Genomic DNA, 13309 nt, shown 5'->3' with positions numbered 1-13309 from the left:
CTCAGCGGGGAGCCTACTTCCTCCTCTCTCTCTGCCTGCCTCTCAGCCTACTTGTGATCTCTGTCTGTCAAATAAATAAATAAAATCTTTAAAAAAAGAACAACACAAGACTCCTATAGACATGCAGATTTGATTTGGTTCCTCTTCTCCCCATGCAGAACGCCAGGGGGAGAACTCTCCTATGTCCTGTCAAAACTGTGCCCAGCAGTTCAAAACCGACATTTGCTCTCCAGGTAAACTCACCTTTCAGCATTTGGTTTCCCCTGGGCTGGGCTTTGCTGGCAGAGGCTGCTAACGAATGAGGCCTTGGCACAGAAACAATGTTTTATTCATGGGCCCTATTCCTGGATCCACTGGAAGGCACTTGTGAGGAGGAGAGGGAAGCGGGGGGTCGAGCATTCGGGACTGCCATGCCATCAGGCATCTCCATCATTCTCCTGTTGGCTCCACACTGGGCGGGTTAGGGGGTCCTGAACCCTTCTCTCTGAGCTGAATGCTTCTCAGCTGCAGACCCCTTCCTGGGCACCTTCCCTTCTGTTTGGTCCTTAAGAGAAACCATCCGTCCTGGTTCTTGAGGACCTCAAAGGCCACAGGGAAATGTCACCATGGAGGCTCATGGAACCACCCCAGGCCAGACAGGACAGACACATGGTTGAGAGAATAGACTTTAAGATCAGGCAGACCCGGATTCAATTCCTGGCTTTAAGGTTACCGATCCTGTGAACCTGAAGCCGTACTTAGTTTCTTTTCCCAAGTCTTCTGTTTTGAACCTGAGTACAGAATTCTGAGGATTCCCTGAGCTGGTGTGTGGTAAGTGCTGGTGCAGTGCCTTCCACACACACGGGCTCAGTGCATGTGAGCTTTAATTTCTGAGGTCCTTAGCACAGAGGAGCAGTGAGTCAGGCTGAGGGAGGTCCAGAATGCCATAGATAAAGGGGCCTTAACGGCTGGCCTTAGCACTAAAAGGCATTTAGTGTCCATGTGTTATAGACATGGAAACTGAGGCTCAGAGAACAGGTGACATGCTCATGGTCATTGGCTAATTGCTGGTCAAACGAGAGGAGCCCAGCACCCCCCATCCTCCCCACCATACCCCTAGGCTCCGGTAGTCTTCCCTGACCCCTCTGACCCAGAACCAGGGAGAGCCAGGGGACCACGGGACTGGACCCCTCTGCAGAGGCTGCCTGTCCTAAGCCCCTGCTGGAAAGAGCAGCCGCCCAGGCCGGCTGGGCCCTGCAGTGAGCTGTCACAGTACTCCCTCTTCCGCCTAGGCCAGGACCTGGGGCAAATCCCAAAGCCTCTCAGGAAAGTGAGTCAGTGGAGAGGGGCAGGGCAGGCAAACGCTGACGGTGCTGTCTCCCACGGGCAGCCACCCAGCCCAGCCCTGCCATGGGATGGGGAAGGGTTTCTTTCCAGACAACCAGATTTACAAAGCCCTCCTGGTCCCTGGGAAATGGAGCCCCAGGGCCGACAGATCAAAGTTCCTTTCTGCTCCATCAGCTGCCAGGCACCCACAGAACATACATGCCTTGCTGAATGAAGCAAAAACACCAGACTCAGTAAGGGCAGGTGGTTGGCAAAGCCAGGGACTCAGACCCACCCGACTGACGCCCTGCCTGGGTCAGAAATGAGGGCAACTCCATCCGGACTCATCTGCTCATCCTTCTTCTCTCCAGTACGCGTTTTAATTTAAAAAAATAAATTAAAATAAATTAAAAAGTAACAGTAGGAAAAGCACAAGCTTCCAAGTCAAACAAAACCAGATTCAAATCCTGACTTTGCCACTCTTAATTCTATGACCAGAGGCAGTTAACAAAACTAATCAGGCCTCTGGGTCTTTGTCTCTGGGGTCAAAGTAACAGCAGCTCCCTTCCAGAGCTGCCATAGAGCATCACTGAAGCATGAGCGCGGGGCCTGCATGCAGAGAGCGCGGTAAATACTTGTTTTTAACGAGCGTTCAAGGCAAGGTAGCCAGTGCTACTACCGTGGTGAGCTTATTATGTTACCGTTGTGGTCATGGCTGATCTTCAACAAACCTGAATTATTCTTCCTTTTACATGGGAACCAATTAAATTGAGTTCAGGTTTTCCTTTTTTTTTTTTTTTTTAAAGATTTGTATTTATTTATTTGACAGAGATCACAGGTAGACAGAGAGGCAGGCAGAGAGAGGGGAGGAAGCAGGCTCCCTGCCGAGCAGAGAGCCCGATGTGGGACTCGATCCCAGGACCCCAAGATTATGACCTGAGCCAAAGGCAGAGGCTTTAACCCACTGAGCCACCCAGGTGCCCCTCAGGTTTTCCTTTTAAACTTCCACTCTCAGCTAACCCTTCTGAGGGAGGAAGAGGAGCAAGCATAGCTGCTCAAAGTCAGCGCATTTGCCTTTGAATGTGTTAGGTTTCTGCAACAGTGTTATCTTTGTTTTTTCTTACTCTGACAGTGAAAGGAATCAGAATTCCCCAAGTACCTAGAGACTGGCAGTAAAAGGAGAAGTGGGGGTGGAAAACACTGAGAAGCAGAGAAAAACGGCCCCAGGATGACATGTTGCTCATGGAAAATGAACACAGGAGGTAGCTGCTTCTTCCCAGCCACCAAAGTTTCTCCACTTTATTGAAATGCATCTAGAATAACGCAACTCTTACAGAACAATAGGGATTTATGGCTGGTTCCATTTCACAGATGGGAAAACTGATACCTTAGCCTGAGAGAGAGGTCTAACTGAGGTTTACTGAGGTTTTCCTTAAGCCAGTGAAACCAAGGCATAAACCCTTGATAAGTATTCACCAGACTTGTCTGATGAAGAGGATCCCCTGGGAAATTGTTAAAAATGAAGATTTTTTTCCTCACACCACCCCCTCCTCTAAATCCGGAATTCCGTACATTTGGTATAGAGGCTGAGAATCTGTTTAATGACTGCGAATTCTGAGAATCTTATCAGAGCTGAGACTACAGTGAGGCAAAAGCCTTGGGCTAAAATCTCAGTAATCAACATTAATTACAATTTAATACAATATTTTACAAAATCAAAATCCACACCAAAAAAAAAAAAAATCCCCGATGAACAAAATACCAAAAATTTCAATAAGGATAGAATCAGTGGCAGGGCTGGGCCATCTCAGAGCCTGAGGTCAAAAGAAAATTAGTCACAATGATGACCTCCCCGGGGATGGCTCTGAGCCTTACTATCACACAAGTTTGGGAAATTCTGCCCTGGACAGTTAGACTTCCAACAAGTTCTCCAGGAGACACACACTGTCTTCCCAGTTTCTTAAATAATGGTTCTTAATCTCTTAATTGCTGGTCCTTGAGCAAAGCCGAACTGGAAGCCACCAAAACTTTTGGGGGTAGGACTTGGGAACCCAGCTACCCAAACCTCAGCCAGGTTTGAGAACCCCCCCTGCCCGCAGGTGCACCTCCAGTCTCCTTGGGAAAGCTGACACACAGGGCTCACCTGAGCTCATCGCCCTTCTTACCTTCTCGGTGTCGATGCCTCTGGACATGGACCAGGTGGAAACAATATAATCCATGACTCGCTCACTCAAGCCCTTTGGCACCTGGTAGAGCTTCAGGAAGTCCCGAACGCTGTTGAGCATCTCATGGTACCGGTTGGTGTTGGCGTACATCTGTTGGAAAATGGTCGTCACGTTCCCGAAGATGGTGGCATACAGAAGAGCTGAGGAGAAGAGACAACACGTGAGTGGGCCTTCAACCAGGGCCCAAGAATGCCCATCTGGCCAAGAGCAGGCCAACGGCCAGAGCTGCCCTCTCCAGGACAGACTGTCTTGACCTTTTCAGAAGAACCTCATGCAGCAGCCTCTGGGAGTGGACCCATCAAAAGAGTTGCCTGACAGCAGGCCAGTAGGACCAACAGGTGGTAGGCAGGGCTAGGATGGACAGGACCTGGCATGACTGCAGCCAGAGCTAAGAGGCAGAGAAAAGGGAGCAGGGATAGGAGCAGTGAGACCAATTTATACTTCTTTTTTTTTTTTTTTTTTTTTTTAAAGATTTATTTATTTATTTCCAATTTATACTTCTTGACACAAAAAGTTTCAGCCGTGCCTGAGGCCACCAGTCAAATGTGTTATTCTGTATCAGCCCAATTCCTAACCTATCAGCAAGTAAACTTCTTCAAGAACTGCTAACGTGCTAAGTACTATGCTACCTGCTGAGGACAGGATGGTGTGAGAACCCTCAGTCCTGGCTCTCACACAGCCAAAAATATAGTACAAAGACAGAACTTGAATACATCATCACAAATAACTAAATAATAGCAAATCGGCCAAGAGCAATGAAGGATGTTATTTATACTTTGGCTTCACACTTACTATTAAGGTACAGGTAAAGACAACAATCTATTCCACTGTGATGTGGCTCCTGGGGAGAAGAGCATGACTGCAATATGGCAAAAATAAAGTCGGGTCACCTCTGAGATATGACAAGTATCTACTATGTGCTCCCCTGGCTCCTCCTACGTTAGTGTCAGGAAGGAGGACCATTATGGCATCACAAAGCCCCCCTTCTACCTTTAACTCTCATTTTCCCTTGAAGGCTGAGCTCAAGGGTTTCATCACTTCCAGAAAGCCTTCCTTTGAAGTTGACCATGACTTCCCGGGCTTGAAATGGTACATAAGCCATTTTGCAACCATATGTGTCTTTGTGCCTGTATGAGTTGCTTGAAGGCTAGACCCATCTTTTCCTTGTCACTGCATCCCTGGGAGCTAACACTAAACCAGTACTCAATAAATATTTGTCAAATTAGTTTTTAATAAATAATATATATATATATATATATTATTTGTAACATTCACACGTTTTTGCTTTTCAAAAAATTGAGTGATTATTGACATATGATAAACCCGCACCCTTAAAATATACAATCTGATAAGCTTTGAAATATGTATACACCCACAAAACCATCACACAGTCTGACTGAACACTTTCATCACTTTCCAAAAAGTTTCGTCATATCCCTTTATACCCCTTCCTGTTCCCAAACGACTGCTAATATTTTCTGTCACCACAGGTTAGCTTGCATTTTCAAGAAAGTTCTATAAATGTAATCATACAGTATGTACTCTTTTTTAAATGTTTTAATTACATATAATTCATATACCATGAAATATATCCATTTAAAGTGTACAACTCAGTGGCTTTTATTGTATTTACAGAGCTGGGTGACCATCACTACGTCTAAGTTTAGAATATTTCCATCCTCCTCCCAAAGAAACCCCCTACCCATGAGCATCATTCCCCACCCCATCCCGGTCCCCTAGCCCTTGGCAAACAGTAATCTGCTTTCTCTCCCTATAGGTTTGCCTACGCTGGACATCTCATATCAATTAAGTCCTACAATATATGAACTCCTACGGTTGGCCCCTTTCAAGGTTCCTCCATTTTGCAGCATAATTTGGTACTTCATTCCTTTTCAATGTTGAATAAATAATGTTTGACATATTGACAATCCACATTTCATTTATCCAATCATCAGTCCATGGGCATTTGGGTGATTTACTTCTTGGCTATTATGAATCGTGCTGTTATGAACCATTAGGAACAAGTTTTTGCATGAACATGTTTTTTGTTCTCTTGGGTAAACACCTAGGAGTGGAATTGCTAGGTCATCTGGTTACTATGTTTAACATTTTGAGGAACTATTTTCCAAAGCAGCTGCACCTTGTTCTGTGGTTCTATCATACCATCAGCAGTGTATGAGAGTTCCAGATGTCTGCAGCACCCCTTCAACACTGTTATTATCTGTCTTTTAGATTACTGCCATCCTAGGGAGTAAGATCTGTTATCTCATCCCAGTTTGGGTGTGCATTTCCCTGATGGCTGGTGGTGTTGAGCATCTTTTTGTGTGCTTATTGATCATTTTTATCTATTCTTTGGCGAAATGTCCACCTGAATCTTGCCTATTTCTCAGCTGGGTTGTTTGTCATTTTATTATTGAGTTGTAAGCATTCTTTATATATTCTGGCTAAAAATCCTTTATCAGATAGATATGATTGGCAAATACTTTCTCACACCATGTGGGTTGTCTTTTCACTTTTCTTTTTGTATTTTCACTTATTTGATGGTATTGTTTGCACACAGACATTTTTAGTTTTGAGGTAGTACAATTCGCTTATATTTTTCCTTTTGTACTTTTTTGACTAGTTTCTTATATTCAGCATAATTATTTTCAGATTTATCCATATTGTTCTTTTATGAATAGTTCATCTCTTTTTTAAAAAAATTACTTTGAAATAATTATAAATTCCCAGAAAAGTGTAAAGAGAGTACGAAGAGATCCTGTATACCCACTACCCAGTTTCCCCAATGGTTCCATCTTGTAGAAGTGTTGTAGAGCGCAATGTCAAAACGAGATTTACGCTGCCATGAGGTATGTGTATGACTCTGTCATTTTATCACCTGGATAGGTTCACGTAAGCAGCTCACCATTTAGAAGACAAAACTGTCCCATCACTGCAGAAATCTCTCTTGTGCTCCCCCCTTTATACTTATGCTCCCCCAGGGAACCACAAATCTTTTCTCTCTTTTTTATATTTATGCCATCTCAAAAACAGTATGTGAACATTTGAGATTGGCCTTTTACACTTAGCAAAATGCTCTGGAAACGCATCCATGTTGGTGCATGTGTCAATGGTTCATTCCCTTTTGTTCATGAATACTGTCCCACTGTATGGAGAGGCCACAACGATTTCTTTCAAATGATCTTAGGCTTAGCTGAAGACTGAGAGGGGAAAAAATCAGAGAGAAAGGCGTAGATCTTGATGGAAGGGAGGCAAGTCTTCAGTTGTCTATCCACTCAGGCTGAATATGGCTGCCCAAGACACTGAGGACAAAATTCTACCCAAGAAGAATTATAAATGAGGACTGGAAGGAGGGCTGCCAGTTCTAGAAAGGTACCAGGGAGTGCTTATCAATCTGAACAAAAGCAGCCAGAGAAAAGCAAAAGTAGTCAAAGTCTGAATAATGCAGACACGGCTCTTGGAAGCTCATAAATTAACCTTCTCCAGCTTCCTGCCTCCTGTATCAGCAAGAGTTCCCAGAACCCGCCTCCCAGAGCCCCCCAGGCTGGCTCCCTTGCTCCCAGTGAGTCTGACTCTAACTCAATAAGCCTCTATAGCAGTCGTGGCTCGGCTCTGTTTTCTAGTCCATGATGAACCAGAGGTCATGCATGAATAGTAAGAGGTAGCTTTCTCAGGAGGGCTGCCAGAAAACTAATTTAATTTTGAGCTTAAAAATATAGTTATACCAAATCGATACAGTAAGAATAGCTCTCTTGTCCATGGCTTGAGAACTAGGCTCACATCTGAAGCACTGGGGTGCTGGTCAGACCATTAAGGCAGTGATGACACATCTGTCATTTACAGCCCAGGGCTGCTCTCATGCCGGTCTGCTTCTGAGACATTCTAGAAGGAAGGACCTATTTAATTATTATCACTATTAGAAACATTATTACTATTAAAAATGGATAATTTGCTCAATGCTGGTTATCTAATTTTACATGAAGTGAGGTTATACATTTTTCATACATACATTTTATTTATTATATCTCTAGATAAAGCACTATGCCTTATGTACTCACAACCTAACTGGGAGAGATTGCATATAAGTCTAGCTATCGCTTGAACTCGAGTGTGATATGAGGATGAGGACCGGGAGACTGGAATGTCCCTGCACAACAGAGCCTCACAGGGCAGATGAGGCCCTGGATGACTCTAAATGTGAATTAGTTGGGTCCCCCTACGATCCCCCACGGTAGAAAGGCCCTTTCTCAATCCCAAGGCAAAATGCTGATTTGCCTAAGGGCAGGTTTCTTTCTCTCTTTGAGCAGTTTAAAGTTAACACTGAATCAGCAAGAACTCTGGGTCCCACCTAAAGAAAAATAAACATTAATTTCTCTGGCCCTAAATTAAAAGTTGCTGTATGGAATTTAGAGGAAGAGTGGCAAAAGGTTTTGTTTACCCTTTTTAAATTTTCATGTTTATTTGTGCATATGTACACATACACATCATTTAAAAAGTGGCCAAAACCTCTTTTGAAGTCTTTACTCCCCTAGATATTCTTTCTTTTCACCCAATTTCCCATTCTGCAGAAGCACCCATTTTCCATTGTATTAAGCTGATTGTTTTAATCTTCATAGTTCAATGTCATTCTCAAGTCACCCTGTCCTGATATTTCAGGCTTAGGAATTATCTGCTGGCCTGAGAATTTGGTCTTCTGAAAATTTCACTCTCTTCTCCCATTGCCCTCCAATCTCACACTCATTCCCCACAGCACTTCCCATGTCCCCATCCTCTAATGTGCTTATAGCATCAATTCAGTTAGATCATTATCTGTGCAGATATTACTGTAACTGGATGAGACATATTCACAGCTAAGCCACACAGGATACTCAGGTCACTTTTCCTTTTCTACAGTGTTTCCTTTTCCCTACAGCTAATAATAGTCTTTTCATTTGTTTAGTTTGCGTATCACTGATTTGACTCCAATTCTCCCACAGAAAAAAGTTCTTCCTAATATATTAAAATACCTTAGTTAGCCTATCAATGTCATTTCCATAAAGAAATCTTTCCTGGGGGCACCTGGGTGGCTCAGTCAGTTAATGATCCCAGGGTCCTTGGATTGAGCCCCACATCAGGCTCTCTGCTCAGCAGGGAGCCTGCTTCCCTTCCTCTCTCTCTGCCCACCTCTGATCTCTGTCTGTCAAATAAATAAATAAAATCTTTAAAAAAAAAAAAAAGGCATTGGGAATGTGTAGGTCAGCCTTGAGGCTCTTCGGTGGGACAGAAAAGAGACGTTGCAGGAATGAGTTTCAACATAAGAACTGTGTTTTGAGGCTGCAGTTTCGAAGCCCCTAGTTTATTCTTTGTTTACCCTTAACGTGCTCTCCAGCTCCAGCCATTTCTCCGTAGCACTCCAGTCGAGAGCCAGTGGGCATACCACTCCCCCATCTCTCATCACTGTCTCTTTGGGACATCGACTCCAGCTTCCTGAAGCGAGACGGGCACTTAATCTGCCTGCTGACATAAGGGAGTGAAGATGTGAAGCGCCCAGCCCGGTGTTAGCAGAGCGTCTCTGGAGTGCTGGGTGACTGGCTTCTACAGAGCTGTTCGCCCCTCACCTGCATCCTTTTCATCATCAGGGAGGTAAACAGACGTCTGGGCAGAATGAGGAAGTCCGTTATTATTCACAAAATTACTCCTGTGGGAAAGTGTACCCCAACTTCTAAATGACTCTGCAGAGCGTAATTTACTCCTAAACTCAAGAAGGCTAGAAAAAAAAAAAAAAGCCATTTCTGCAGGTGTATCAAAGCTTAGAGATAAAGGACTAAGGAGTCTTTTTCCTCCTTGTAATAATTTAAAAATCATTGCTCTCTGTGGGTAGTTTACAGGTTTATCCAAACTGACTTTGTTCCATACAGAATTCCAAAAGATATATTAAAACAGAATTTAAAGAAGACTACTCACACCTATGCTGGTTTCTGACTTAATTCCCAGCAGAATTAGATCATCAGGCCTTTGTTAGCTCTTATGATCTGGCCACTCCATTTGGCAGTGATGGAAGATGAGCTTACGTGGATAAAACCATGTGATACCTCTGACATCTTTCTTTTCCCCTTTTATGCCAAATACAGAAAAAGACTAAAAAAGCATGGGCTGAATGAATATGCTGAGGGAATAAGTACTGATGCAAGAAACAAGTCAGGTAAAAACGTAATAATTTTGAAAAGAGAATCCTTAGACATGGAGGTAGGCTTGCAGTTGTAAAGGTTCTCTAAGTCCCATCATTGGTTTCCTCCAGTTTTTTGGGACGTAGCTGATATACAACATTGCATTAGTTTAAGGTGTATAGCTTAATGATTTGATATATGTATATATTGAGAAATGATTATGTATGTTTAGTTATATAGTTAATAGTTTAGTCACATAATTAATTGGATTATTTCTTTGATGGTTTCTTTCCCTTCATTTCCCCCCACCCCAGGTCTCCTGTGAATCAGGTGCTGGACTCCTAGATTAATCTAATTTTCTTATTTTTCTCTCCAGTTTCTTCCTATCACTTTATGGAATATTTCTTCATTTTATCTTCTATTCCCCCACCCCTTTTAGGAGAGAGAGCACGCACGTGACAGGGAAGGGGCAGAGGGAGAGGGAGAGAGAGGATCTTAAACAAGTTCCATGCTCAACGCAAGCCCAAGCCCAATGCGGGGCTCAATCTCACAATCCTGAGATCATAACCTGAGCTGAAATCAAGATTCAGACGTTCAACCAACTGAGCCACTCCGGTGCCCCATCTTCTATTCCTTTTATTTAATTTCCAACCAATATCATACTTTTCATTTCCCTCAGGTTCATTAAATGTTGCTTTTTAAAAAATTAACACATAATGTATTATTTGCCCCAGAGGTACATGCCTGTGAATCCTCAGGCTTACACATTTCACAGAACTGAATGTTGTTTTTTAATAGCATTCTGTTCTGTTTCATTGACATTAATGCCTTTAGTTTTCTGAGAATATCAATAATAGATGTATTTTTAAGTTCTCTTACTCCTGCTTGGTTTTTACTTCCTCATTTGTGTCTGCCTGCCTTTCAGATTAGAAATGTATGGTAATCCTTAGATGCCTGCTCATATTTAACAGTGGGACCCTTCTGAGTATGAGTGGGGGTTGTCAACTATGGGAATTCACTGTAGGGTGACCAGCCTGAAGCTCATGTTGAAGAAACTATGGTGCCATCAACTTTAGGATTGTCCTTTTGGACTCTCTGAGTTGCTAGAGAAGTCCTCAATCTCTTGGGGGGTCTAGATGCTTCTCTCTCTCTCTCTCTCTCTCTTTTTTTTTTAAGAATTCTGGTTCTGTGTCCTAAAGAAATATTGCAGAAATTCTTAATTTGGATCTATTTATTAGACAGAGTTTCAGTTTCCTTCGGCTGCTGGTGTGTTATCCTTCTTTACCATAAAATCTGGAATAAGATTTCTGTTCATATATGATCCTCTTAGACTCTTTTATATTTGGAAAACTAAAATCTTTCTTTGGGGGAAAATTCTTGATTATTCTGCCATAACAGATCATGTGTTAACTTGTAGATTTGGTGGCTTGATCCTGTTTAGTCACTTGCTTGTGTTTCCAGAAGGATTTCTTGTATTGGTGAAAAGAAAGATGGTTGGAGGGAATATTTTAGTTCTTGATGTACCTTGTTTTAAAACTAGAAATCTGTCCTGTGGCATGCAAAAGAAAGCAAATTATTTTTAAAAGAAAAAATGTTTTTGTTTTGTTTTGTTTTGTTTTTAGAGAGAAAGAGAGCATGAGCAAATGGGGAGGAAGGGTGGGAAGGAGGAGAGGAGAAGAGGAAAGAAAATCTTGGGCTCCACACCTAGTGCGGAGCCTGATGAGGGGCTCGATCTCATTACCATGGGATCATGACCTGTGCCAAAATCAAGAGTCAGACTCTTAACCGACTGAGCCATCCAGGACCAGGGCAGGGTCGACATGCTTCTTAAACAAACTTTCAACTAGCCCTATTCTTAGCACCCCCTTCATCCTCACTTCTAGTGGCACTATTGCCATAATGCCCGAGTCTGGGGAAGTTCTGCTGCCAATCAAATTACTGTTTAAATCTCCCCTCCATCACCTTGGGGTTCAGCTTTCTTTGGTCTGCCAAGTCAATCACTGCCTTCTAGCTTTCCATTTTGTATTCCTCACCTCTCATGCTCTTTGTCCTAATGCATTAATACTCTAAAAGGACCTTTCTTTTGGTGTTGCTTTGGTGGGGTTTTGGGAAGGATCAGATGCAAATGTGTGTGTTCTGACAGCCATGTTTACTGACAACCATACAGATGGTTTACAAAGGCAATTAGGAATTGCTGGCTCTGGCCCAAGGTGACCCTCCACAAACCTGAAAAAAATAGTTTCCAAATCTTCAAAGCCAAGAACTCAGAGCAATGTAGGTCGTAATCATAAAAAACAGCACAACCTAAAGGTGGGTACCATCACTGCTCAGGCAGAAAAGAAAAATGAAGTCCAACATCAGAGAAACAGCATGCAGAGGCCAGAAGCCAGGGTCTCTCCGACTGCAAGGCCATCCTTTACTGAATCTGACTCCTAAGTTTCAGTGTGTGTCAAAATCACCTGGAGGGCATTTGACACAGTTCTGGGCCCTTGACCCCAGAGTTCCTGATTCCGTAGGTCTTGGGTGGGCCCTAGAGAAAGGATATCTCTAACAAGTTCCCAGGTGATGCTGTTACTGCTGGGAACCTTGAGAAGCATAGTACTATGATCTTCAAGCCTCTTTTATAAATTATGTTTTATTTCAGGCTATGTTGTCAAACTCTATGGACGTAAATGTTGGTTTTGATTTGTTCTTCATGGTCAAGGTCCATTATATATTCACCAACTTCTTTTTTCAGAGTAGTTTAGAAAGATCAAAAGGAGAGTTGCTTTTCTATAAAAAGCTCATTTCCAGGATACAGACTATACTATTCCTCCACCTTTCTCCACTCGCTCCTTCCCCTCTTCAACTCTATTCCCACCCGGGCTATCCTGCCACCCCCAGACCTCATAGATGCCAACAGGAAAAACCAAGGAAGCAGAAGCCCTTTCCAACCCCTGATTTTGAACCAGATAGTGCCTCAAATTCAATATCTATTAAGATTATGGCTTGTTGCTGCTTATTTTTTTTTAAGATTTTATTTATTTATTTGACAGAGAGAGATCACAAGTAGGCAGAGAGGCAGGCAGAGAGAGAGGAGGAAGAAGGCTCCCTGCTGAGCAGAGAGCCCGATGCGGGACTCGATACCAGGACCCTGAGATCATGACCTGAGCCGAAGGCAGCGGCTTAACCCACTGAGCCACCCAGGCGCCCCTGTTGCTGCCTATTTTAATGAGACTTAATTTCTTCATTTTTTTTTTTTAAAGATTTTATTTATTTATTTGTCAGAGAGAGAGAGAGAGTGAGAGCAAGCACAGGCAGACAGAGTGGAAGGCAGAGGCAGAGGGAGAAGCAGGCTCCCTGCGGAGCAAGGAGCCTGATGTGGGACTCGATCCCAGGACGCTGGGATCATAACCTGAGCCGAAGGCAGCTGCTTAACCAACTGAGCCACCCAGGTGTCCCAATTTCTTCATTTTTTTGAAGAGAAAAAGAAAAAAGACTCTTGTTATATGAATTTCCCCTACAATAAAATCTCCAGCCTTATGATCCTTAATTCCCCATTAGCCGCCATCTGATTAGGATGAACTACTCATTAAGTCATGTGGCTGCACTGGTGGGTTGGTGGTAAAAGTCATTAACACACACAACAATTGG

At 43.2% G+C, this 13309-nt stretch overlaps 1 protein-coding gene across 3 annotated transcripts in view; it reads right to left on the bottom strand.

Annotated features, from left to right (window-relative positions):
- KCNH1 (potassium voltage-gated channel subfamily H member 1) overlaps positions 1–13309 on the bottom strand; it is a 382012-nt gene that overhangs the window by 111703 nt on the left and 257000 nt on the right. For all 3 annotated transcript variants that reach the window (XM_059146887.1, XM_059146889.1, XM_059146888.1), the window contains one exon: positions 3471–3670. In XM_059146887.1, the coding sequence (XP_059002870.1) occupies positions 3471–3670 (200 nt within the window). The remainder of the gene's footprint in view (positions 1–3470; positions 3671–13309) is intronic.

The sequence above is a fragment of the Mustela lutreola genome, chromosome 14, assembly GCF_030435805.1.
Source record: "Mustela lutreola isolate mMusLut2 chromosome 14, mMusLut2.pri, whole genome shotgun sequence".
In the NCBI taxonomy this organism is placed as follows: Eukaryota; Metazoa; Chordata; class Mammalia; order Carnivora; family Mustelidae; genus Mustela; species Mustela lutreola.
Note: the sequence above shows the minus strand (reverse complement) of the source record. Positions and strands in the feature narration are given on the sequence as shown.